The sequence below is a fragment of the Hordeum vulgare genome, chromosome 1H (genome assembly GCF_904849725.1).
Source record: "Hordeum vulgare subsp. vulgare chromosome 1H, MorexV3_pseudomolecules_assembly, whole genome shotgun sequence".
NCBI classification, from domain to species: Eukaryota; Viridiplantae; Streptophyta; class Magnoliopsida; order Poales; family Poaceae; genus Hordeum; species Hordeum vulgare.
Genome location: NC_058518.1, coordinates 273121571 through 273144929, shown reverse-complemented (window position 1 = coordinate 273144929; position 23359 = coordinate 273121571). Strand labels below are relative to the sequence as shown.

At 42.1% G+C, this 23359-nt stretch overlaps 1 protein-coding gene across 1 annotated transcript; it reads right to left on the bottom strand.

Annotated features, from left to right (window-relative positions):
- Positions 1-16129: 16129 nt before the first annotated feature.
- LOC123430898 (probable phosphoribosylformylglycinamidine synthase, chloroplastic/mitochondrial) lies at positions 16130-22110 on the bottom strand. The gene is made up of 4 exons (XM_045114733.1): positions 21633-22110; positions 20980-21074; positions 16691-20895; positions 16130-16390 (listed from the first exon to the last, which is right to left on the bottom strand). Exons 2-3 carry the CDS (start codon positions 21043-21045, stop codon positions 16696-16698), a joined length of 4266 nt encoding a protein of 1421 aa, XP_044970668.1. The 5' UTR covers positions 21046-21074; positions 21633-22110; the 3' UTR covers positions 16130-16390; positions 16691-16695.
- Positions 22111-23359: the final 1249 nt, after the last annotated feature.

The window sequence follows — 23359 nt, the reverse complement described above, 5'->3', positions numbered from 1 at the left end:
ATACCACCTTGGTCATCATATAAACTCCTTGAAACCAACAGATGGACTTCAAGAAGTACCTATGGAAAAATCCTTCGAATATAACTCAAGGCAACCATTAATGCATAGGAATTGTCATCAATTATCAAAACCACATATGGAGAAATATGCTCTATCAGCAATCTTTGCAAGATGTTTTTTTGCAAACTTGACGATGATTTTCATACCCTTCATATCCGTGGAAATTATTGCGCCCTCTATTGTTGTCAAAGGGAGGGCGCAGAGGGGGTTAGCCATCTCCGTTGTCGTTGTTCCCCTCATGATGGTAGCCACCGCCACCACCACCACAGTAGTGGTCGCCGCCACCACCACCTCCATAGTGGTTGCCGCCGCTGTCACCATCATTGCCGGTATAGCCACCAAGGTTGTTGTAGCCACCACCGGCGCCACCAGTACGCGATCCTCCACCACCGCCGCCCCACTGTTGTCCATGAGAGCCTTGTTGGGTCCTTGGCGGCCACGAGAAGCGAGGTTGGTGGAGGATTTGAAGTTGCCTGCACCTGTCCCATGGAACATCTCGACACGCTAGACGAAATTGGCTACCATGGAGAAGAGATCCTCAACGGTGACCGCAGTAGTGCACGTGTCCAAGGTGGAGATGATGGGTTGATACTTGCTACCTCTTGAGCTTGCGTTGGTTTTTCCCTTGAAGAGGAAAGGGTGATGCAGCAAAGTAGCGATAAGTATTTCCCTTAGTTTGAGAACTAAGGTATCACTACAGTAGGAGTATCAAGATGAGGCACCAATGTACCTGCGCAAAAACAAACAAACTTGCACCCAACGCTATAAAGAGGTTGTCAATCCCTTCACGATTATTTGCAAGGTGAGACATGAAGGTGAAAAGTGCAACAAAGTAATTTTGTAGATCTGAATATAGGATGTGAAGTAGACCCGGGGGCCATAGTGTTCACTAGAGGCTTCTCTCATGATAGCAAGTATTACGGTGGGTGAACGAATTACTGTCAAGCAATTGATAGAATCGTGCAAAGTCATGACGATATCAAAGGCAATGATCATACATATAGGCATCACGTCCAAGACAAGTAGACCGATACTTTCTGCATCTACTACTATTACTCCACACATCGACCGCTATCCAGCATGCATCTAGTGTATTGAGTTCATAACAAATAGAGTAACGCTTTAAGCAAGATGACATGATGTAGAGGGATAAATTCATGCAATATGATATAACCCCATATCTTTACCCTTGATGGCAACAACACGATGCGTGCCTCGCTACCCCTTCTGTCACTAGGTGAGGACACCGCACGGTATGAACCCAAAACCAAGCACTTCTCCCATTGCAAGAATTATAGATCAAGTTGGCCAAACGAAACCCATAACTCGAAGAGAATTACAAGGATACGAAATCATGCATATAAGAGATCAGAGGAGACTCAAATAATATTCATAGATAATCTGATCATAAATCCACAATTCATCGGATATCGACAAACACACCGCAAAAGAAAGTTACATCGGATAGATCTCCATGAAGATCATGGAGAACTTTGTATTGAAGATCCAAGAGAGAGAAGAAGCCATCTAGCTACTAGCTATGGACTTGAAGGTCTGTGCTGAACTACTCACGCATCATCGGAGAGGCAATGGTGTTGATGAAGAAGCCCTCCGTGTCCGAATCCCCCTCCGACAGGGCACCAGAACGGTCCCTAGATGGGATCTTGCGGAGACAGAAGCTTGCGGCGGCGGAAAAGTATTTTCGTGGTTCTCTTCTTTGGTTTCAGGATTTTAGAGAATTTATAGGCGAAAGAGGTAGGGGAAAGGAGCCACGTGGGGCCCACAAGCCTGCCAGGCGCCCCCCAGGCTGTGGCTAGGGGGCTTGTGACCTCCCCCGAGGTCTCCTGCCTTGGTTCTCAAGTCCCATGTGTATATTCTGTTATGGAAAAAACCATCCCGCGGGTTTTATTCCGTTTGGACTCCGTTTAATATTCTTCACTGAAAAAGGCCAAAAAGACGGAAAAAAATAGAAACTGACACTTGGCACTGAGTTAATAGTTTAGTCCCAAAAATAGCATAAACATGCATATAAAACATCTAAAGTTGACATGATAATAGCATGGAACCATCAAAAATTATAGATACGTTGGAGACGTATCAATACTCCATGTCAAGCCTCGTGAGGATGAATGACACCAGCTCGTCCTCCCCGGTCGGTTTGCCTACCACCGCAAGCTCGTCAGAGAGAGCATGAATGTGCCCAAAATAGGTCGTCTTCGGCTAGTTTCCCTTCTGGGCATTGGTGGGGGAGGCGCGGATGTTGTTGACCTAAGAGAGTGAGACGGCAGAGGACATGTTGCTCAGGGTCGTCCAGATTGCATACGATGTTTCCATCCATGCAACTTGAACAAGTGATGACCCACAAGGGGATCTATCGTAGTCCTTTCTATAAGTAAGAGTGTCGAAACCAACGAGGAGCAGAAGGATCTGACAAGTGGTTTTCAGCAAGGTAATCTCTGCAAGCACTGAAATTATCGGTAACAGAAAGTTGTGTGGTAAGATGATTCGTAGCACGTAGCAAGTAACAATAGTAACAACGGTGCAACAAAGTGGCACAATCCATTTTGTAGCAAGGGACAAGCCTGGACAAACTCTTATAGGAGGTAAAGCGCTCCCGAGGACACATGGGAATTTCTGTCAAGCTAGTTTTCATCATGTTCATATTTCGCGTTCGCTACTTTGATAGTTTGATATGTGGGTGGACCGGCGCTTGGGTGCTGCCCTTAGTTGGACAAGAATCCGACTTATGATTAACCCCTCTCGCAAGCATCCACAACTATGAAAGAAGAATTAAGACAAAGTCTAACCATAGCATTAAACTAGTGGATCCAAATCAGCCCCTTACGAAGCAACGCATAAACTAGGGTTTAAGCTTCTGTCACTCTAGAAACCCATCATCTACTTATTAATTCCCAATGCCTTCCTCTAGGCCCAAATAATGGTGAAGTGTTATGTAGTCGACATTCACATAACACCACTAGAGGAAAGACAACATACAACGCATCAAAATATCGAACGAATGCCAAATTCACATGACTACTTATAGCAAGACTTATCCCATGTCCTCAGGAACAAAAGTGACTACTCACAAAGCATAATTATGTTCATGACCAGAGATATATTGAATAGCATTAGAGATCTGAACATATGATCTTCCACCGAGTAATCCAACAAGCATCAACTACAAAGAGTAATTAACACTACTAGCAACCTTACAAGTACCAATCGGAGTCGCGAGACGGAGATTGGTTACAAGAGATGAACTAGGGTTTGGAGATGAGATGGTGCTGATGAAGATGTTGATGGTGATGAGTCCCCTGCGATGAGAGGAGTGTTGGTGATGACGATGGCGATGATTTCTCCCTCCGGGAGGGAAGTTTTCCCCGGCAGGACGACCCTGCCGGAGCTCTAGATTGGTTCTGCCCAAGTTCCGCCTCGTGGCGATGACGATTCCTCCCAAAAGCCTCCTCTTGATTTTTTTCTGGAACGAAACCCTCCTTATAGAAAAAGAGGGGGCCAGAGGGCTAACTGGGAGCCCACAAGCCCCCTAGGCGCGGCCAGGGGGTAGGCCGCGCCTAGCAAGCTTGTGGCCTCCTGGTGGCTCCCTTCTGGTACTTCTTTCGCCCAGTATTTTTTATAAATTCCAAAATAATTCCTCGTTGATTTTCGCGGCTTTTGGAGTTGCGCAGAATAGGTATCTCAAACTTGCTCCTTTTTCAGGCTAGAATTCCAACTGTCGGCATTCTCCCTCTTCATGTAAACCTTGCAAAATAAGAGAGAAAAGGCATAAGTATTGTACCGTGAAGTGTAATAACAGCCCATAAAGCGATAAATATCAACATAAAAGCATGATGCAAAATGGATGTATCAACTCCCCCAAGCTTAGACTTTGCTTGTCCTCAAGCGGAAACCGAGATCAATAAATATGCCCACATGTTTAGAGAGAGAGGTGTCGACAAAACAAGATATGGACATGCAGGCAGCATGATCATAGTTAGAACAGCAATATCATGATATAATCTCTTATGCTAAAGTGATAATTCCTTCACAAAGTAAAGTAAGGATCAAGAACCTTATTGAGAATTAACAACCAATAGCCTATAGTCATTGAAGCAATTGCAATTTATCATAACATCGGAAAGAGTCAAATAAGAACTTTTAAAGCAAATCCACATACTCAATCATCCTTTCGTCTTCTACAATTGCTACAACTCACGTGGTACTCATGAGATCAAAGTTTCAGTTGGAAACAGAGAAAGATAGGGGCTTATAGTTTCGCCTCCCAACTATTTACCTCAAGGGTAATGTCGACAATAATAATTCATGAATACTTACTTCCAAGTTGACATATGAATATAGATCTTTCCCTAGCATATGATGTTAGCCAAGATAAAGGCGAAGTAAGGAATTGGTGTAGATCACCATGACTCTTTTAGGGACAAAAAGTAAAGGTACAAGATAGGCCCTTCGCAGAGGGAAGCAGAGGTTGTCATACGCTTTTGGGTTTGGATGTGTGTCCTCTTAGTGTGAAGGAACGTCACTTTATATTGCCTCTTGTGATAAAGAACTTTATTATGCAGTCTGTTGCTTTTATGTCTTCCTCATCACAGGTTCGTACAAAGCTTATTTTCCACACACTAATAGATCATACATATTTAGGGAGCAATTTTTATTGCCTGCACTAATGACAACTTACTTGAGGGATCTTATTCAATCCATATGTAGGTATGGTGGAATCTCATGGCAAAACTGGGGTTGAAGGTTTGTGGATGCACAAGTAGTATCTCTACTTAGTGCGGAAGTTTTGGCTGATATGAGGTGGAAGCAATCGTCACATGCTAAGGGATCTCTAGTCATATAATCATTGTTCGGAACCAAGCAAACATAATTCATTATGTTGTCTTCCTTGTCCAACATCTACTTCTAAGCATGCAATAGTTTAGTGAGTGTTCACAATCATAGATGGTGTCAAAGATGATATATTTATATGTGAACCTCTTCTTCTTTATCACTTCCTATTAATTGCAGCAATGACCAAGGTCTACGTTTGTCCACCCACAACAAGTTTCAATCAACATTCTTTTTATATGTGGAGTCATCACTTCCCATAAGATCATTACATGATCTTTCATGCTTTTGTTCTCTTATCATTCTTTTCTTTCAGATCATGGCATGAAGCAAGGCCCTTAACTAAAACACTCATCATTATATGACTCACGAACTTGAATACATCGGGGGTGACACAAAGCAAGACTCAAGCCTAAAACACTAAGAACTTTATTCTACTAGAGAAAGATAAAACCAAAAAGAAATGAACTAAGAAAAAGGTAAAGGCAAAAGATGTGATGGTGATACGATACCGGGGCAAATCCCCCAAGCTTGGCGCAAGCCAAGGGGATTGCCCATACCCGTGCTTAGTTGTCTTCCTTCGGAGGTGATGGTGGTGGAGTTGTTTTGTCTTTTGATTCCAAGAGGTCCATCAATCTTTGATTTATACCTTGGAGCTCTGTGATATGTTTCTCCAGCAAAACAACTTCACGAGTGAGATAAGTATTACGAACACGAGTTATTTCACATAACCTCAAGAGCTCGATCAAGGATGGAGGTAAAAGGTCGAGGTAAGGTTGAAGAAAATCCTCTTCCTCAGCTTCTTCCTTGTTGAGCACAGATTGCCCTTCGTCCAACACCGAATTATTCTCCTTACTTTTGCCCTTAGTTTCTTTAGGTAGCCTTTCCTTGGCCTCCATGACCTCCATTCATTTCATATCAGTATTTACTTCTTCATAGACTTGAGGGAGATCGTTCTCCCCTACAGATTCCTGAGACGACATCTTGCTCTAAATCTGCGGCAGAAACAGTCTCGAAACGAAAACACACGAAATTTGCGTGATACGAGGGTCAGACCTTTCGGGAGAATATATAATGATTTTTTCCCCACCAGAAGGAGTACTCCGCAAGAAAACGGAGTCCGGGAGGCACACGAGGTGCTCGCAAGCCCCCCAGGTGCGGCCAGGGGGGTGGCTCGCGCCTGGCAGGCTTGTCGCCTCCTCGTGCTCTTTCCGGACTACTTTAAATTTTTCTATTTTTCTAAAAATTCCAAAACGGAGAAAAATTCCTACTCGAAAAGTTTTGGAGTCGGTTTACTTACCGAATCACATACCTCTTCGTTTTTGGAGTTTGAAACAGGGTGATAAATATCCCTTATGTACTCCTCCGGAGTTATGGTATTGATAATATTGCTTTCAACATTTATGGGAGTACGTGAGATATAATGCTTGATTCTTTGCCCATTTACCACTCCCGGAAAATTACCTTCCGTGTTGTTGATCTTGATGGCACCGGAACGATATACTTCTTCAACAATGTAAGGACCTTCCCATTTAGAGAGAAGCTTGCCTGCAAAAAATCTTAAATGGGAATTATATAGCAAGACATAATCACCTACATTGAACTCACGTTTTTGTATCCTTTTATCATGCCACCTCTTAACCTTTTCTTTGAACAACTTGGCATTTTCATATGCCTGATCTCTCCATTCATCAAGCGAGCTAATATCAAATAACCTCTTCTCACCAGCAAGTTTGAAATCAAAGTTGAGCTCTTTGATTGCCCAATAAGCCTTATGCTCTAGCTCAAGAGGTAAATGACATCCTTTACCGTAAACCATTTTGTACGGAGACATGCCCATGGGATTATTATAAGCAGTTCTATAGGCCCACGGTGCATCATCGAACTTCTTAGACCAATTCTTTCTAGACCTATTGACAGTCTTTTGCAGAATTAGTTTAATCTCTCTATTACTTAGCTCTACTTGACCACCGGACTGGGGATGATAGGGAGATACAACTCTATGGTTGACATCATACTTAGCAAGCGTTTTACGAAAAGAACCATGAATGAAGTGTGAACCACCATCAGTCATTAGGTATCTAGGGACTCCAAATCTAGGGAAAATTACTTCTTTAAGCATCCTGATAGAGGTGTTGTGATCAGCACTATTAGTTGGGATAGCTTCTACCCACTTAGTAATGTAATCAACGACAACTAGGATATGAGTATACCCGTTGGATTTTGGAAAAGGTCCCATATAATCAAAGCCCCAAACATCAAATGGTTCAATGACAAGTGAATAATTCATAGGCATTTCCTGACGTTTACTCATATTACCTATTCTTTGACATTCGTCACAAGACAAGACAAACTTACGGGCATCCTTGAAGAGAGTGGGCCAATAGAAACCTGATTCAATACCTTGTGTGCAGTTCGATCTCTCGCATGGTGTCCTCCGTAAGCCTCGGAGTGACACTTCTGTAGGATATGTCCCTGTTCATGTTCAGGTACACAACGTCTAATAACACCATCTACTCCTTCCTTATAAAGGTGAGGATCATCCCAAAAGTAATGTCTCAAATCAAAGAAGAGTTTCTTCTTTTGTTGCTATGTGAAACTAGGTGGTATATATTTGGCAACGATATAATTTGCATAATTAGCATACCACGGTGCACTACGTGAAGCATTGATGACATTCAATTGCTCACCAGGAAAGTTATCATCAATAGGTTGTGGGTCATCAAGAACATTCTCCAACCTAGACAATTTATCTGCTACGGGGTTCTCATCACCCTTCCTATCAACAACATGCAAATCAAATTCTTGTAGCAAGAGAACCCATCTGATAAGTCTAGGTTTAGCGTCTTTCTTTTCCATGAGGTACTTAATAGCAGCGTGATCAGTGTGAGTAGTGACTTTGGAATCAACTATGTAAGATCTGAACTTTTCACATGCAAACACGACTGCTAAAAATTCCTTTTCCGTAGTAGCATAGTTTCTTTGGGCACTATCTAGAGTTTTACTAGCATAGTGAATAACATTCAACTTCTTATCAACTCTTTGTCCTAGGACAGCAACAACAACATAATCACTAGCATCACACATGATTTCAAAAGGTAAGTTCCAATCAGGTGGTTGAACAATAGATGCAGTTATCAAGGCATTTTTAAGTATTTCGAAGGCTTCCTCACAATCATCGTCAAAAACAAAAGGAATATCCTTTTGTAAGAGATTGGTAAGAGGCCTAGAAATCTTAGAAAAGTCCTTAATGAACCTTCTGTAGAAACCAGCATGACCAAGGAAACTTCAATACCTCTTTGATATCTGTAGGGCATGGCATTTTCTCGATAGCATCAACCTTAGCCTTATCGACTTCAGTACCTCTTTCAGAAATTTATGTCCTAAGACGATGCCTTCATTAACCATAAAGTGGCACTTCTCCCAATTCAAGACAAGGTTAGTATCTTTACATCTCTGCAAGACTCGATCAAGGTTGCTGAGGTAATCCTCAAAAGAAGACCCGTAAATGGAGAAGTCATCCATGAAAACCTCAACAATCTTTTCACAAAAGTTAGATAATATAGCCATCATACATCTTTCAAAGGTAGCAGGTGCATTACATAAGCCAAAAGGCATACGTCTGTAAGCAAAGGTACCGAAAGGGCAGGTGAAAGTGGTTTTCTCCTGATCAAATTGTGCAACACGTATTTGGGAGAAACCAGAATAACCATCTAGAAAGCAGAAGTGTGTGTTTTTAGATAGTCTTTCTAACATTTGGTCGATAAAAGGCAAAGGGTAATGATCTTTCCTAGTGCCCTTATTCAATTTCCTAAAATCAATCACCATCCTATAGCCAGTAATAATCCTCTGTGGGAACAATTCATCTTTATCATTAGGGACAACGGTAATACCTCCCTTCTTAGGGACGCAATGAACCGGACTCACCCAATCACTATGAGCAACAGGATAGATAATAACTGCTTCCAGGAGCTTTAGTATTTCTTTTCTTACTACCTCTTTCATCTTAGGATTTAATCTCCGTTGATGATCGGCAACCGGTTTGGAATCAGGATCGGTTTTAATTTTGTGCTGGCATAGAGTAGGACTAATGCCCTTAAGATCATCAAGAGTATATCCAATAGCAGCACGGTGCTTCCTCAGAGTTTTTAGTAACTTATTTTCTTCATGCTCTGAGAGGCTAGCACTAATAATAACATGATATATCTCTTTTTCATCAAGATAAGCATACTTAATAGTATCAGGTAACTGCTTAAGCTCAAACACAGGATCACCCTTTGGTGGGGGTGGATCTCCAAGCAGTTCAACATGCAAATTATTCTTAAGGATATGATATTGTTCAAATATAACTCTATCTATCTCATTCCTTTCATCCATATGCATATCATTTTCATGCTCAAGCAAGTATTTCTCTAAATGATCAGTAGGAGTCACAACAATAGAAGCTAGGGCAATAAACTCATCCTTACTAGGCAACTCTCTTTCATGAGGTTGTCTACCAAACTTGGAGATATTGAACTCATGTGACACACCATCAAAGCCAACGGTGACAGTTTGCTTCTCACAGTCAATATGAGCATTGACAGTATTGAGGAAAGGTCTGCCAAATATGATGGGGTAAAAGCTATCTTGTGTGGTAGAAAGAACGAGAAAATCAGCAGGATACTTCGTTTTACCACACAAGACTTCAACATCTCTAACAATTCCCAAAGGGCAGATAGTATCTCTATTGGCAAGCTGAATAGTGACATCAATAGGTTCCATCTCAACAGGTGCAATCTCGTCTTTAATTTCATCATATAATGATTGAGGTATTGCACTAACACTAGCACCCACGTCACATAAACCATGATAACAATGATCTCCTATCTTAACAGAAACAACAGGCGTGCCAACAACAGGCCTATGTTTGTCTCTAGCATGTGGTTTAGCAATTCTAGCAGCATCTTCACATAAGTGAATATCATGGCCATCAACATTGTCGGACAGGAGATCTTTGATAATATAAATTCTAGGTTCAACTCTAATTTTCTTAGGGGGTGTAGGTGTTTAATGTAGCCCCTACGTATCACAGTTCAAACTTTCGAATGATCATTTATCCTAACAGGGAAAGGTGGTTTCTCAATGTAAGCACTAGGAACAATAGGATCATTATAAGCAATGACTTTCTCTTCAACTCGATTGGGTTTAACTACATTTACTTCTAAGGGAGGATGATATTTAAACCACTTCTCTTTAGGGAGATCAATATGAGCAGCAAAAGATTCACACAATGAGGCTACTATCTCAGAGTCAAGTCCATATTTAGCGCTAAAATCATTTGTTTCGACAAAGGATTTAACGCAATCAAACTTGAAATTCATACCTGACTCCTTACCTTCATCAAACTCCCAATCTTCAGAGTTGCGTTTAATTCTTTCCAATAAATTCCATTTGAAGTCAATATCTCTCTTCATAAAAGAACCGGTACAAGAAGTGTCAAGCATGGTGCGATTATCATGAGAAAGCCGAGCATAGAAGTTCTGAATGATAATTTCTCTCGAGAGCTCATGGTTGGGGCATGAATATAACATTGATTTAAGCCTCCCCCAAGCTTGAGCGATGCTTTCTCTGTCACGAGGCCAAAAATTATAAATATAATTCCGATCACGATGTACCAAATGCATAGGATAAAACCTTTGATGAAATTCCAATTTCAATCGGTTGTAGTTCCATGATCCAGTATCATCACATAACCTATACCAAGTCAATGTTTTATCCCTCAAAGATAAGGGAAAGACCTTCTTCTTGACCTCATCCTCGGGCAAACTTGCAAGCTTAAATAAACCACAAACTTAATCTACATAGATTAGATGCAAGTCGGGATGTGATGTTCCATCTCCTGTAAAAGGATTAGCCAGCAGTTTCTTAAGCATACCCGAAGCAAATTCATAGCAAATATTTTCAGTAGGTACAGCAGGTTGAGGAGCAACTCCTTGTGCTTCCGTTCGAGGTGAAGATACCCCGAACAAGCTCCTCAAAGGATTAGTTTCCATAGTGACAAGTGACAATAAATTTCAGCACACTGTACAAATGTTTCCTTACCCAATTCCACTTACCAAAGGCGCTTCACTCCCCGGCAATGGCGCCAGAAAAGAGTCTTGATGACCCACAAGTGTAGGGGATCTATCTTAGTCCTTTTGATAAGTAAGAGTGTCAAACCCAACAAGGAGCAGAAGGATCTGACAAGTGGTTTTCAGCAAGGTAATCTCTGCAAGCACTGAAATTATCGGTAACAGAAAGTTGTGTGGTAAGATGATTCGTAGCAAGTAGCAAGTAACAATAGTAACAACAGTGCAGCAAAGTGGCCCAATCCCTTTTGTAGCAAGGGACAAGCTGGACAAACTTTTATAGGAGGTAAAGCGCTCCCGAGGACACATGGGAATTTCTGTCAAGCTAGTTTTCATCATATTCATATGATTCGCGTTCGCTACTCTGATAGTTTGATATGTGGGTGGACCGGCGCTTGGGTGCTGCCCTTACTTGGACAAGCATCCCACTTATGATTAACCCCTCTCGCAAGCATCCGCAACTACGAAAGAAGAATTAAGACAAAGTCTAACCATGGCATTAAACTAGTGGATCCAAATCAGCCCCTTACAAAGCAACGCATAAACTAGGGTTTAAGCTTCTGTCACTCTAGCAACCCATCATCTACTTATTAATTCCCAATGCCTTCCTCTAGGCCCAAATAATGGTGAAGTGTTATGCAGTCGACGTTCACATAACACCAGTAGAGGAAAGACAACATACAACGCATCAAAATATCGAACAAATGACAAATTCACATGACTACTTATAGCAAGACTTATCCCATGTCCTCAGGAACAAAAGTGACTACTCACAAAGCATAATTATGTTCATAACCAGAGAGGTATTGAATACATTAGAGATCTGAACATATGATCTTCCACCGAGTAATCCAACTAGCATCAATTACAAAGAGTAATTAACACTATTAGCAACCTTACAAGTACCAATCGGAGTCGCGAGACGGAGATTGGTTACAAGAGATGAACTAGGGTTTGGAGATGAGATGGTGCTGATGAAGATGTTGATGGTGATGAGTCGCCTCCGATGAGAGGAGTGTTGGTGATGACGATGGTGACGATTTCCCCCTCCGGGAGGGAAGTTTCCCCCGGCAGGACGACCCTGTCGGAGCTCTAGATTGGTTCTGCTCAAGTTCCGCCTCGTGGCGGCGGCGATTCCTCCCGAAAGCCTCCTCTTGATTTTTTTCTGGAACGAAACCCTCCTTATAGCAAAAGAGGGGGGCCAGAGGGCCAACTGGGAGCCCACAAGCCCCCTAGGCGCGGCCAGGGGGTTGGCCACGCCTAGCAGGCTTGTGGCCTCCTGGTGGCTCCCCTGTGGTACTTCTTCCGCCCAATATTTTTTTTAAATTCCAAAATAATTCCTCGTTGATTTTCATGGCTTTTGGAGTTGCGCAGAATAGGTATCTCAAACTTGCTCCTTTTTCAGGCCAGAATTCCAACTGTCGGCATTCTCCCTCTTCATGTAAACCTTGCAAAATAAGAGAGAAAAGGCATAAGTATTGTACCGTGAAGTGTAATAACAACCCATAAAGCGATAAATATCAACATAAAAGCATGATGCAAAATGGACGTATCAACAAGCACCTCCTTGGAGAGGTTTCGAAGAAGATATGCAACAATCTGTTGGTCTTGAATTAGGCAAGGGGCATATGCAAGGTTGATGATCACGTGATCCTTGTCGTCCTTGTCCTTGCTGATGATGGTCTTGGATGGTTCTTCCGTAGTTTGGTCGATGTAGCAGTACAGGTCAGCGCCCATTATCTAGGATTGCGCCTGAGCTCGCGAGAGGATGTAGTTCGTTCGGTTCAGCAGCTCGAAGACGTTGTAGTTGAGGCCGAAGGAGACCGAAGCGACGGAGGTTGACATGGCCGCGAGGTGGGGATTTTTGGAGATCAATCAAGGTGGGCTAGATGTAGTGGAAGGGACCTGCTCTGTATACCATGAAAGAAGTAATGAAGCATCTCAACCCCTAACCGGGAGCCTGCAGGTGTATATATTGATTAGAGAACTTGAGGTACAAGGCAGATTGGTTGTTGAAACCAACCAGGATTACAGAGAGATTACAAAAGAGATAGATCGGGATAGAGAACAACTTGAAACATAAATATCTATCCCTAACTATTCGGTATGTAGGACACAAGGCACCTCTACAATTACATGTTAACACCTCCGTCTGAAAATACTTGTCACATAAATCCTCTATTCTTAAATAGCTACAACCCACTATCTAACTTTCCTCTCCATGCAACAATGCCACATCACCAAGCCATGCATGGAGTCATTTTTTTCGATAAAGGGCATTTCATTGAATTGAAATATCGAGTTGATACAATCGCATCGCAAAAAATACCCCAACCTCTGGATAATAGGACGCACGCAGCCAACGTAGTCCTCAAAAACATGAAAACCAAAAACAATAGGCAACTAAAAAAAGGTAGTATGGTAGCCTAGGATGTTGCCGATCATATCTGAAGGTCACACCGCCATCCATGGGTGTAGAAATCCTCCGTGGCCGTACGCTCCAGCCGTGTAGACGTCATCATAAAAAGGTCCATGTCTTTCGGCTTCTACATGATAGACCAAGTACGAAGCCATCGTGAACATGTATGAATAACCTGCACAGGAGATGGAACACATTTTTTGTTCAAGACTATATCATTCTTGTTAAGCCATATTGCCCAACATAAGGCAGACGCCCCCACAAGAATGTAAAAAGAAAATTGTTTGTGAATACCCGTCAACCAGTTCCCGCATATGTCCCATGCGCTACGTGGTGGGTATAGGTTTGAAGCTATTTGGACAATGGCCCACGCAGATCTAGCAAACTTGCACTCAAAAAATAAGTGTTTGATTGACTCGTCGTGATGACAGAAGACACATTTTTTGCATCCTTGCCAATTGCGCCGGGCCAAATTATCCCTAGTTAAGATGGCCCCTTTATTAAAAAAACCACAGGAATATCTTCACTTTTAGAGGAATTCTAAGCTTTCACAATTTTCTGCTATCAATCGGCACCTCGTTATGAGCCAGCGCATCATACATGGACTTAACCGAAAACTTTCCATTTTGATGCAATTTCCATCGGAAAAGATCTGGTTCATCTGACAGCTAAACGACCTCCAAACGAGTGAGTAGTTCAGTCCATGTTGCCAGTCGAGGTCCAAGAAGAACCCTACAAAAAGAGATAGGATGATTTGCTTGGCACAAAGATTGTTTGACCGTGACAAACTTGTGTGTGACAATCCTGTATAGATTGGGGTATTGCACACTGAGCGGGATTGCTCCAAGCCAGGTATCTTCCTAGAATCTGACCTGGGAGCCATCTTTGACCGAGAAAGTCCCAAATTGAAAGAAAAACTCTCTGGCCTTCATAACCCCACTCCAAAAATGTCAATCGCTAGGTTTCAGTAGACGTGAGAAATAGCTTTGGACCCCACGTACTTATTACGAATGATTTCCTGCCATACACCATTCTCACTGAGTAATTTATACACCCATTTGCTGAGAAGAGCAATGTTTTTAATCTCAAGGTCTTGGATTCCAAGTCCCCTTTGGCTCTTAGGTCGACATAATACATTCCACCGAGCCAGCCTATACTTTTCTGTTTCATTATCACTGTGCCAGAAAAATCCGGATCTAAAGTAATCGAGACGCCGAAGAACACCTTTAGGTAGGTGGAAGAAAGATAACATATATAAAACCATATTGGTGAGTACCGAATTGATTAATGTTAATCGGCCCCGTATGACAAGAGTTTGGCCTTCCAGCCGGCTAGCCGTTTCTCTAGCCTTTCTTCCACACACTTCCATTCAGCTATAGTCAAACACCGATAATGAATAGGAATACCCAAATAGCGAATCGGGAATTGTCCCATTTGGCAGCCAAAAATTTCGGCATATAAGGATGCAGCTTCTGCGCCGTCGCCAAAATAGAATAGCTCGCTCTTATGGAAATTTATTTTTAGACCAGAAAGCCCCTCAAAAGCACATAGTAGCAATTTGAGGTTTTTCGCTTTTTCTAAATCATGATTCAAGAACAAAATGGTATCATCTGCATATTGGAGAATGAAGAGACCTTCTTCAACCAAGTGAGGAATGACACCACAGAATTGTCCGGTCAACTTAGCCCTCCGAACAAGTGTAGCTAGCATATCAACCACAATGTTAAACATAATAGGAGATGTGGGGTCCCTTTGGAAAGTAGTTGCCCACCTCATCATTCACCTTGATGGCCACACTACCTCCAGACACAAAACTCTCTATCCATCAACACCACTTTTGTGAGAACCCCTTCATGCGTAAAGTTTGCAGCAAAAAGGGCCATTTAATTTTATCGTAGGCCTTTTCAAAGTTAATTTTGAAGATGGCTCCGTTCAGCTTCTTACGGTGAAGCTCATGTACAGTTTCATGAAGTGCAACAACTCCATCTAGTATGTTACGACCTTGCATGCATGAAGTCATAAGTTACTTTTTTCATTAATGTGCTTATGCAAATCATACCACCTCATGCATGCCTTTTTTCCAGGGAATTAAGTAATGTAAGACACTTCTATATATTTTTGCATTCATTTTAGTCTTATATCACTTAATCATACATTGTTTTAATAAGATTTCCGCAGCAACACGCAGGGTATCATCTAGTAGATAAAAACAAATGTATATAAACTAAAATACGTTTAAATACATCCATTCCTCCGACAAGTATTTCCCACAGCTGTCAACAACACAAATGACAATTCCTCCGACAAGTATTTCCCACAGCTGTCAACAACACAAATGACAGTTGCGAAACCATGCTAACCGTCCTCAGTTTTAACATTTGGAACAGTGATATGCCTCCTTGTTTCTTTTATGATACCAGTCTCACATGTGAGGCCACGCTTTGGTCGACGACAATCTTAGGCATCGACCAAACGAGCCATTAGTTTTCGACAATCGTCTAATTAACCCAACATGTGCAACTGACATGGACCATTGCAGAATCTGCTTATGTGAGCATCTGAAAACATGATACCGAATATGTAACGGTCAACATGGTTCATTGCTCATTTCAAAAGGAAGAAAAACATGGTGCATTTCTGTGTAACACTACAAAATAGATATGCTCGCCAGAAAGAAAGCTGACAGGATACATTTTATGTAGCCGGACAGCTAGAGCATGGTATTATTGGATAAAGGTGAATAATTGCGGAATCATGTAGCTCAATTCAGCTAGTGAAACATAACTATGCTCGCAGGCAGCGCTTATACAGGCACTGTCCAATAGAGAATAAGTAGCACAGATATTCCAGCTCAACTCAAGAACTGAGAACTGCTGTCTGTCACTTGAGTTCTTCCAGCGCGATAATTTTACAGACATACGCTAGGCAGACATACGGGCCACCAATTTGGTCCCTGCAAGTTCAGGATAGGAAGGGTAAGCAAATATTTATTTCATGGCAGCATTGTATGAGACCTCCTGAATAGAAGAATATAAAGCAGCGTCCAAGCTACAATAAAGATCGAGCTAAGAGGAGCGTTACCAGAAGGAGAAAAAAAAAGAGTTTTACCAGGAACTTAAAACAACAAGGACGCCATTTACAGAATGAGTGGTTTAGATGTAGAGCAACAGACTGTGCCTAGTTAAGGACTAGCCAGAGATCTAACTATAATGAACTAATAAAACAGTGAAAATGTTTCAGGAGTCTGATTTACCTTATCTATGAACACCATTCTCTTGCATTCTGGAACATGCGCAACCAAGGACTAGGACCACTCTTCTCAACCTGCCAATCCTTGGGATACCATGGGTATTGCCACATCATAAAGGAACGCTCCGGGTGCGGCATCAGAGCAAGGTGCCTTCCATTGGGGGAGCAAAGGGCCGCAATACCAAGCGGAGAGCCATTAGGGTTGAAAGGATAGACCTCTGTGACGTTATTAGCATCATCGCAGTACCTCAGAGGGGCCAGATTAGATTTGACAACATCAGATAAGACATTTCCATCTGGGAAGAAGGCTCTACCTTCACCATGAGCACTCCAAATGCCCAATGTAGAGCCTTCCATACCTTTGAACATTATAGAAGGGGAATCCCCTATGGCCACACTGATAAACCGACATTCAAAACGGCCAGATTCATTGTGAGTGAACCTTGGCTGGGACATATCTCCACCTGCACCAAGCGAGCCTCCAATATCGGGTCCTGGTACCCAACCAAGAAGAGCCATGAGCTGACACCCATTGCACACCCCAAGGCTGAATGTGTCTGGCCTATTGTAGAACTCCTGGAACTGCTGTATGAGGGGCTGGTTGAACCTGATAGATGCAGCCCAGCCTTTCGCCGAGTCAAGAACATCTGCATAGCTAAATCCACCAACAAATGCAATCCCACGGAATTCCGTTAGAGAAGCCTTTTGGTTCAAGAGATCCGACATCGTGATGTCCCACGGTTCAAAACCAGCAGCATGGAATGCAGCAGACATTTCCCTATCACTGTTGCTCCCTTCTTCGCGAATGATGGCAACCTTCGGTTTCGAGGATGCAGACAGTAGTTTCTTGTCTGTGAATTTGGGCGTAAAAGACAAATGCCATAAAGGTGATGTTCGGCTTTTTAAGCCTTCTTTCTCAAGCTTGACACAAGATTTCAGACGCTGTAGCTCCTCAAGCTGAAAGCTTGTCTCCTCCCACAAATCTCTGAGGTCTGAAGTTCTTTCTTTCAAACGCACCTCACCATCAACCAGCAACTCTATTTCTGGTGCTGCAGTTACTTCTCCTATCACATTAGCAGAAACCCCTGCAGCATGAAGTTTTTGCTTCACTACATCAAGGTCATCCAAATGCACTTCAATTACAAGACCAAGCTCCTCCGCAAAAAGTGTTTGAAGAAGGTCATTATCTTTTAATTCTATGTTGAGGTTCACACCACAGTTACCAGCAAATGCCATCTCAAGAATAGTGACAATAAGCCCACCATCACTAATGTCATGACCGGCAGAAATCAGACGTTCACTGAGCAATTCTTGAACAACCTCAAAGACCTTTTTCAAGTAAGGGACATCTTCTATGTCCGGGCAGTCATTTCCAATTTGATCAAACGCTTGTGCGAGAGCAGAACAACCAAGTCTTCGCTTTCCCTTAGCCAGGTCAACATGCAACAGAACCCCGTCCTTCCCAAGCTTTAGATCTGGAGTAACAGTCAAGGTTATATCAGGACATGTAACATAAGCACTGATAACAAGATTTCCTGGAGCTTTGACTAGCTCGCCATCACATTGAGCTGCCATAGAAAGACTATCCTTTCCTCCATCAATTGCAATACCAAGTTGAATCATGCAGTCAGCCATTGCAACAGCAGCATCATACATATCTGCTCCTTCTCCATCAATCTTTGCAGCATACATCCAATTGCCGCTTGCTTTGACGTCTGCAAGAGATGTAACTTTAGCCCAAACCAGATTGGTCAATGCCTCCCCAACAGCAAGCCTTGCCATGGCCTCAGGATTAAGTAATCCCTTTAACGGTTGTTCTCCAATTGCACAAGCACCACCTGTCAGATCTGTGTATGTCTGTGCAATTACAGCAACATCAGCAAGTGGAAGTTGGAGAGGGCCGACCGTCTGCTGTTGTGCAACAAGACCTGTCACACATCTGTCAACCTTAGTGGTCAAGAAACGCTTTGAACATACAGAGGGAAGCTTCAATACTCGCTTAAGAACATCCATCAGTGTAACCTCGGGTGCTATGTCTAAGGGCTCAGCCGATCGAGAAACCCGCTTGAATTCAAAGGTTTTCTGAGGCATATCTCCTAGAACCTTTTCAAGCTCAAGATCAACAACAGGCAGTGGTGGAGCAATGCCACTCAACTTTGCGTGCTCCACAGCAGCACCGTCAATCAAAACAATTTTTCCACTACCATCAATTTCACCAAGGACGGCCATTGAAACTCTTTCTCTCTCACAAAGTGACTGCAACAGGTTTCTGCTCTCAGGCTTCACCAATAATGCATCTTGTTCCTGGTATTCAGCACCCCAGATCTCCAACACGGACAATGTGTGATCACCAACAACAATTGAGCGGATGTCAATTTCAGCACCCTTAGGATAGATAATTTCTTTCACGACATTGCAGTTCCCTCCAGCTCCCTGATCATGAATGCTGATGATTGGATTCTTCTCCCCCATTTCTGCACATGCCCTGATCACACGATATAATTTCTGTGCCATCTCAGCATCTCCCCGCTGAACTGCATTAAAGTCGAGCTCTGCATCATTCTGTCCACTAACCATACTTGAGGCAGCACCACCACCCATACCAATTCTGTATGCTGGACCACCAATCTTCACAACTAGCATGCCAATTTCTGGATCCCCTTTCGATATGTGCGCATGGTCAATCTGCCCAATTGCTCCACTGAACATTATTGGCTTGAGCCATTCACGGCGCTCCCCGTTTGGCAACCTAGAACCAAAATTTCTTGTAAATCCCTGAATTAAAGGCTCGCCAAACTTGTTCCCATAGTCAGAGGCACCGTTGCTAGCATCAATAAGAATCTGCAATGGAGAAGCTAAGTTTGATGGGTATGAAAAGGATGAATCCTCCCAAGGTGCATATGATTCTTCAATTTGAAGGTTTCCAACGCAATAACCAGCAGTTGATGCAACAACAAATGAACCCTTTCCAGTGGCATGTGTGTCTCTTATACGGCCACCTGCACCTGTTTCAGCTCCTGGGTAGGGTGCCACCGCACATGGAAAATTATGGGTTTCTGCTGTGAACAGAATGCCCAGTTCACGCATCATAAGGGATAACGGTGAAGTGGAACCTGGTAGTGCTGGACGTAGGTGATTTACAAGGGTCCCTTTTATTGCGCTCGAGTTATCTTTGAATCCAATAATAGAGTTACTAGGGTTAGCCTTTAAGGGACTCTTTACTAACTGAAACAAAGTACTTGGCATGGTTTCTCCATCTATCTCAAGCTTTCCATTAAAAAACCAATGTCTGCTGTGCTCGCTATTGGATTGCGCTATGTCAAAAAGTTCCACAGTAGTTGGATTGCGTTTGATGTCATCTCTGAAGAGGTGAGTGTAGTACTTGATATCTTGTTCATCAAAAGCCAGCCCCATTTTAAGATTTATTTCCTCCAGTGCTTCCCTTCCCCTTTCCATCACTGGTATAACACTGACAGGTTCTGGAACTACATCTGACCGAAATGATGCGAGCTTGCTAGGATAAACACACTCTGTCATCCTGTCATGAATCAAAGCAGCAAAGCTGTTGAGTTGGCTTTCATCAAGTGGGTCACTACCAGGCTGAAGGCACAAAAGATATCTTCTAGATCTCTCCAGGCGAGTTACTTCCATTAAAGATAGAGCTTTACAAATTGAGACAGCATTGGACGAGAAAGCTGTTGAAAATGTCATCCGGGGACCGACCTCGACAAGGAAGGAAATAGGGCTCCGAGAAACCTCCTCCTCCAGAAAGCTCCCGGTTTGTAAGCTGTCAGGTTCGTAAGTTTCTGCTAGGAGCCACTGAAGTGTTGCAAGCTTCGCTGAACTTAGTGCATCCTCCAACTCAACATTGAAGCATTGCTCAGTCTTTATATCAATAATATTAGAAGAAATCTTTGCCTGCACTTTCCTGAGTAACTCCTTGGCCTCACTCTCTTGAAGAAGTGGTTTGCGATAAAAGTGAATAATCCTTGAAACTAATTCCATGCCATCAACAGATGCCTCTATCGATGGACTATTAACTCCCCTAGATACTGCAGCAGTAAGAGCAGGCATTGGTTGGATATTTGGAACAATAGCCCTTTGATTAGGCAAACGGCAAAGATGACGTAGGTTCAGGCAATGTCGAACCACTCGTGTCCTTCTCAAGGGAAGGTGTCTTGTGGAGATAAAACTACTATTTTGTTTTCCCTGGTACAAATAGAGAAGCACATGATAATGATAACATGCCGAAAAGAGAAGCATATTTAGTTGACAATTCAACTGGGTGCATACCATATTATTAGGAAAGCTTTGAAGACGTAGCATATTGCTTCCCATCATTTCAGCATGAGATGCCATATTCACGAAACTTAAGATACTCCAAGAACCTGTGAACCAGCAAACAGGAAATCAGGCATTGAGCCACTGAGCTTAACTAAAATTAACTCTACAATATTAAAAACAACAAAATTGGTTTGTGTCATTAGCAAATGTTGAACTCAGGAATTTACTTAATTATATTTTTACGATGTTAGCAAAAAAGAGGGGCCAAAGTTAACAGTGCGAAAAAAGCCATTATCTCTCAATCCTCTAGTCCAAACAAGGTCAAAAATTCCTAGAATACTACTGGGAACATGTAATATTTGCAAGATTTTTTATAACACTAATAAATTTTGAACCAAAATTTGGATCTGTTTAGCAAAAGATTCAATATTTCGTAATTCTTTAATCCAAATAAGCTAAAAAGAATCTTAGATTACTACGACCATACTGTGTTGGGTTTGGGAACAACAGAAAGATATTTAAATTACTTGCAAACCAACTATGTAAAGTATTTCTCCTCATTTCTACAAACAAGAACAGAAATCAATTCATGGAGTACTAACTAGCTGCCATAAGTCCATAATAACTAGTTGCCACAGAATCGGTTCTTAAATCTTAACAACCTTCAGAAGTTCAGAGCAATGGAAGCACCCGGACGGCCAGAGCACGGCGCCGGAGCCGTTGACCACCTGCAAATCACCGGAGGGAAAGAGGCAGAGCAAGCCGCCCGGCCGTCGCTGACGGACCAGACGGTGAGTGTTGCTGAACTGGTTGCAGACGGTGATGCTGCCAGGCGCCTGGACGTGGCTACGTGGGTGACCACGGCGACGAAGGGGACTAGGGGAGGTCGGCTCTCAGCCGGTCGCCGTCGGGAACGGCGAGAAGACTGCAGCCAGTCACTGCTTCCGGCAGCGGCTACGTCTCTGATGGCGTGCGGACGGCTAGGCTAGGGACTCACGGCGATATGGAAGAAGGGGCAGCGGGGTGGAAAGAACGGAGACCGACACCGGCGACTCGAGGGGCGGCGCACCTGAGCGCGTGCGGGCGAGGCGGCGCACAGCGAGGACAGGGACAGCAGTATCGGGACGAGCGGCGGCCGAATAGGGATTCTTCACTGCCATTTTGGTTCCCTTATTCTTGGGCCGTCACCATTCCACGTGTGCGATCACGTGGGAGTTGGGCCTCTGCATGATAGCACGTAGGGCCGATTCTTTCAGCCTACAGGATAGGCGAGCTCCTAGCCAGCGCTACAAGCACCCGTTAACAATCCGGCGCCTGCAGCTTCGCTGGCATGGTACGGCCCACTAGCACGCGAGCTGCCGATTTTTTTGCTCGGTTGATCTAGTACAAAAAAACAGCCCAAATTTTCTAGTTTTAACAAAAATAATATAAAATAAAAAAAGTATTACATATTTAAATACAAAGGTTAATCCATTAAAAAAATCATATCTTTAAAAAGTCTTCATCAAGTTTGAAAAAAGTTCATCAATTTGAAAATAAGTTCATGGAAATTGAAAAAAGTTGATCCAATTCGGAAACAGTTCATTAAAATTGTAAAAAGTTCGTTAATTTTTTTAAAAGTTCATAGAAATTCAAAAAAAGTTCATATATTTTCAAAATCTTTCATTGAACTGAAAAAAATCATAAATCTAAAAAAGTACATACAATTTTCAAAAATATCATCCATTTTCAAAAATATGTTCATCAATTCTCAAAAAAGTTCATCGGTGTTAAAAGAAATATAGAATTTTAATATTTTATAAAAGAAAAAAATATATGAAATTTGAAATTCCCAAACATTTTCTGAATAGAAGGGAACAAAATTTGAACGATTTGAACAATTTTTCAAAACATGATCAAAATTTCAAAATCCTGATATTTTTTGAATTGAAGGGAACAAAATTTGAACAATTTTTTAAAACATTAATTTTCTTAAAATTCCGGACATTTTAAAAAAAAAGGGAAATTTGAAAAAAAAATTGAAACATGAAGAAAATTTCAAATTCACAAACATTTTTGAATAGAAGGGAATATAATTTTAAAATTTGAAAAAGAAATAAAAACATGAACAAATTTTGAATCCCCTAACATTTTTTTGAATAGTTGGGAACATTATTTGAAATTTTTAGCATGTTTTGAAGATTTGAAGCTTTTTCAAAATATTTAATTTCTCTAAATTGGAAAAGAAACGAAAAAGGTATCCAAAAAAGAAACATATACCAAAAAACCAAAAAAGTCATAAAATAAAAAATAAAAATGAAGAAAACAGTAAAAGAAACCACAGGGAAAAAAGAAAAAGAAAAAAAAACAGACCTGGACCGGTTGAGAACCTTGTATAAAGTTTGGAAAG